General features: G+C 51.1%; 1 protein-coding gene across 1 annotated transcript in view; it reads right to left on the reverse strand.

Annotated features, from left to right (window-relative positions):
- Positions 1–211: 211 nt before the first annotated feature.
- SF3A1 (splicing factor 3a, subunit 1, 120kDa) overlaps positions 212–3,897 on the reverse strand; it is a gene marked incomplete at its 5' end in the record, with an annotated part of 10,829 nt that continues 7,143 nt past the window's right edge. The window contains 5 exons of the mRNA XM_009079777.1: positions 212–388; positions 1,396–1,467; positions 1,631–1,732; positions 2,739–2,893; positions 3,645–3,855. Of these exons, the coding sequence (XP_009078025.1) occupies positions 287–388; positions 1,396–1,467; positions 1,631–1,732; positions 2,739–2,893; positions 3,645–3,855 (642 nt within the window). The remainder of the gene's footprint in view (positions 389–1,395; positions 1,468–1,630; positions 1,733–2,738; positions 2,894–3,644; positions 3,856–3,897) is intronic.

A 3,897-nucleotide genomic window follows, 5' to 3' on the forward strand; every position in this document is an offset into this window, starting at 1 on the left:
AGATGGATCTAGACTAAGCTGGGCATGACCTTGATGTTGCTTCCCGAAGGGATTCAAGGGAGGGCTGGAACTCCAGCAAAGCATCAATCACTACACACTATCACTACACTGACACATTTCGGGGCTCCAGCAGCTTCCCCTCTCTCACCAGCCACTCAGCGTGGGGTGCAGAGCCTCTCTGTTCACACTACAGCTGAGGGCAGTGGGTGTAGGCCCCAAAAGGCTGGGGGAAGGGGAGAGTTGGGGTTACAATGTGGACACGTTACACCTCGGGGCTCCACAGCTCCTATTTCTTCCTGCCTCCTCTCTCCTTGAGTGCCAGGTGAATCAGAGAGCCACTTGTCATGTTGTAGTAAGCCAGGGAGTTGGAATCCTTGATGAAAATGCCCTGAGGGGAGGAGAAAAGGCAAAAACCACCAAAAAACCCAGTCAGAACAGAAACCTCAGTGCTCCCTTCCCACACAATTCCACCCAGGCAAAGCCCTCCTGGCTCAAAGCACAGGGATGACTGAACACTGCAGGCTTTGAAGGCACTGGAGAGATTCCAGTGCCCAAGATGGACACTGGAAGAGGTGGGTATAGAATCCTAGAATAATCTGGGTTAGAAGGGACCTTAAAGCTCATCCTGTTCCACCCCCTGCCATGGGCAGGGAGCACTAGCCCAGGCTGCTGGGAGTGATGCATGAGCACAGCCAATATACACTATGTACCTCTACAACACATAGATAAAGAGTCACCACAAGCAAAGTTATTTAGGCTCCAACTCCCCCCACCTTTTTTTTTTCCTTACAAATAATCAGCTCAACTTCCTTTCTCGTTAAGGGTTAACAGAGTATCTGCCCACAGATGAACTCCTGAGAAGATAAGTGCACAAAGTTCACTGCTTAGGCAGCAGGTTGTGCCTGCCTGGGTACATGCATGACTGGAACTAAGTCATTAAAAAGGAACGAAGCCTTTCTGACAGCTCCAGCCTGGAGAGGAAGAGAGAGTGAGCTCTTCCCTTCCGTGTTTTGGAGAAAGCCTTCCCGGAGCTGCCAGGACTCCATGGCACGCCCACCTCCCAGAGCACACGGCAGAGCTGTGGGAGCAGCTGCTGCAGCTAAATGTCAGAGAAACCCTAATAAAACAAGAGGCTGATTTCAGAGAAAGCCACATCCAGCCTGGAGGACTCATCTGCTGCAACAACAACATGAAGATGCACTGATGTCCCTAATAAAGGTCTGTCCTGCAGTTGTGTAACCAGATGTGCTGTGCAGGCAGGAAAAACATTCCCACTGCTCCTCCCAGTAGCTCATGCTACACTGAACCGTGTGTGTTACAATTTTCCTTTGGAAAACGTTTTGTGCGTGAGAAAGCACTGAAGTACCAAACAGCATGTGAAAGGCTTATACTCACCTCGTACTGCAGCTTTTGCTTCCCAGCTGGCATCCCTGTGGCCTCATGGATCTTCACCTTGATCACAGACACCTGGGAAGGGGCAAACAGCTCGATCAGGGGTTGTGTCCTGCTGTAAAGCCAGCCCTGCTCCCCAGAGGCTGAGTGGGGAGCAGGCAGAGCTTTCCAGCCCCTGGCATGCAGGTAAGCTGCTGCTGTCAGAGGCAGGGGCAGGGCAGGCCAAGGAGCTACGTGCCTGGTCGGAGAGGGGCAGGGTGAACACCAGCACTTGGCCATTCAGCTTCCATTCTGTCTTGTCCTGCATGTTGGGCACTTGGACTTTGACCGTAACTGGGCCCTGTGGGAAACACAGATAACGTCTCACAGCCAAGGAGGCTCAGGGCTGTGATAACAGAGCAGCAGAGGAACAGTTTATTCCCAAACTAGTCACATACCTCAACTTCATGGTAAACACACAGCAATGTATTTGCCTCAGCACTGTGAAAGTTACTCCACTGCTCCCAAAATAAAACAGATATCTCTCCTTAGCCTCTCCTTTTGTGTGCCATTCACTGAACACCACATGCACTCAGGGTATTGGAGTGAATGTGTGAAGCACTAAACAGGAGACAATTTCTCTGTGCACATGGAATCACAGAATTCCAGAATGGTTTGGGTGGAAAGGGACCTTAAAGTCCATCTAGTTCCATCCCCTGCCATGGGCAGGGACACCTTCCACTAGCCCAGGTTGCTCCAAGCCCCATCCAACCTGGCCTGGAACACTTCCAGGATCGGAGCAGCCACAGCTTCTCTGGGCAACCTGTGCCAGTGTCTCAATACCCTCACAGAGAAGAATTCCTTCCCAATATCTCATGTCAATCTCTCCCCTTTTTAGTTCAGATATGACAAGGAAAACCATACAGTCATTCTTAAAGGAATTAAAACTCCTGCAAGGATGTTAGTCCTCAGGAAGGAATTGAGGCTCACTTTTAGCTCACCTTGTTATGGAATACAGCACATTTCCACCCTATCATGCTGGCATTGATACTCTAATCTCCTTGCATCTCCAGCTTAGCCCTCCTCTCCTTAAAAGCTTATTAGCAGCTTTAGTTCTTCTTTGCATTACTATAAACCTGCCTCTCACTGCCCTTAATTACAGAAGAACACTATCCCACTCAACTCCTGTGTGTAGCTCTTCCCAGTAAAACACAAACGAGTTTGGTTTGCTTGGGAATGAAATAGGGAAGGAGCCACCTCAGGAAGTCACTCCCTTGCCAACGGAGGCACACCAGTCCCTCTCTGTGCAGGGAATTGGCTTTACAGCCCTTGGGCAGAGCAGGACAAGCCCAGAGCCACATGTGTACCTTGTTCCTGCGCAGAAATTCCTCCTCTGGGATGAGGCTATCCTCACTCTTCAGTTTCTTGGAGACTGGCTCATCCTCCATGGGTGGTGGGGGGTGAACAGGAGGCATTGGCGCCGGGGATGGAACCGGAGCCACGGGAGGAGCAGGGACGAAGGCTGGAATACGATGGGGACACAACACAACCAACAGTGACCCACTGAGTGCACAGCACACACCTCCTCACACAGAAACACTATTGGCAGAGCAGCAAAGGCTGAAAATAAATGCCACAATACATGGACTAGCAGAGCAGCAAAAGCTGAAAATAAATGCCACAATACATGGAGGAAGTTAGAACCAACAGCAATATGCAGACTTCAAATGCTCGGAGAGCTCTCGTGTTGGGAAGCAGCCCAGGAAAAGATAACAAGGCATGAGAGCTTCCTGCAGAGCTTGCAGAAAAAGCACTCAGTGTGGCATGCAGCAGTGCCAGCTCCTCTGGGAAAAGAAGGAAAAAAGAAGGAAAAAAGGAAGAATTGTTTTTTACATGGTGCTTTTTAACTTCTAAGCACCTAATGAGAACAAGGGCCAGAAAACAGCTTTTCCTCCTGCAGCAGCAGCTTCTGTAACGAGCTGTAACACCCACTGAGGTGCTGGCAGCTCCTCTCTACCCTGGATTCTTCATTTTCACCCCGTCAGGCTCCCAGAGACAGAGAATTCCCTGTATTCCATGGTGCAAGTAGAGCCTCGAGCCCCAGAGCTGGACTAGATAAGCCATATCCAACACCCCAAAACTCTTAACAGCACAACTTAGGGTCTGTGATCCCAGTTACACACCAGTATCAGGGCACAGGAGGAAAGACTCCAAGCCCATGTTACAGAGGAATGAGCTGCCAATCACCCAGGAGTAGAGCTGAAGTCACTGACCTGTGGGCACTATCATGGGCGGCGGGCGGGGGCTCATGATGGGAGGAGCAGAGGGAGGCATGGGGACCACGTTGATCCGTGGGGTGTGGATGATGGGAGGCATGGGGGTGGCTATGACAGATCCTGGAGGCAGTCGGACCACGGAGGTCATCGGGGGCCGAGGCATGACTGGAACTGCAGACACCACGGCGGCACGGACAGGGGGAGGCATCTGGGACAGAGGGAGAACTTCTTTAGCAGGTCCATGAAGGAA

This window comes from Acanthisitta chloris, unplaced genomic scaffold (genome assembly GCF_000695815.1).
Source record: "Acanthisitta chloris isolate BGI_N310 unplaced genomic scaffold, ASM69581v1 scaffold13728, whole genome shotgun sequence".
In the NCBI taxonomy this organism is placed as follows: Eukaryota; Metazoa; Chordata; class Aves; order Passeriformes; family Acanthisittidae; genus Acanthisitta; species Acanthisitta chloris.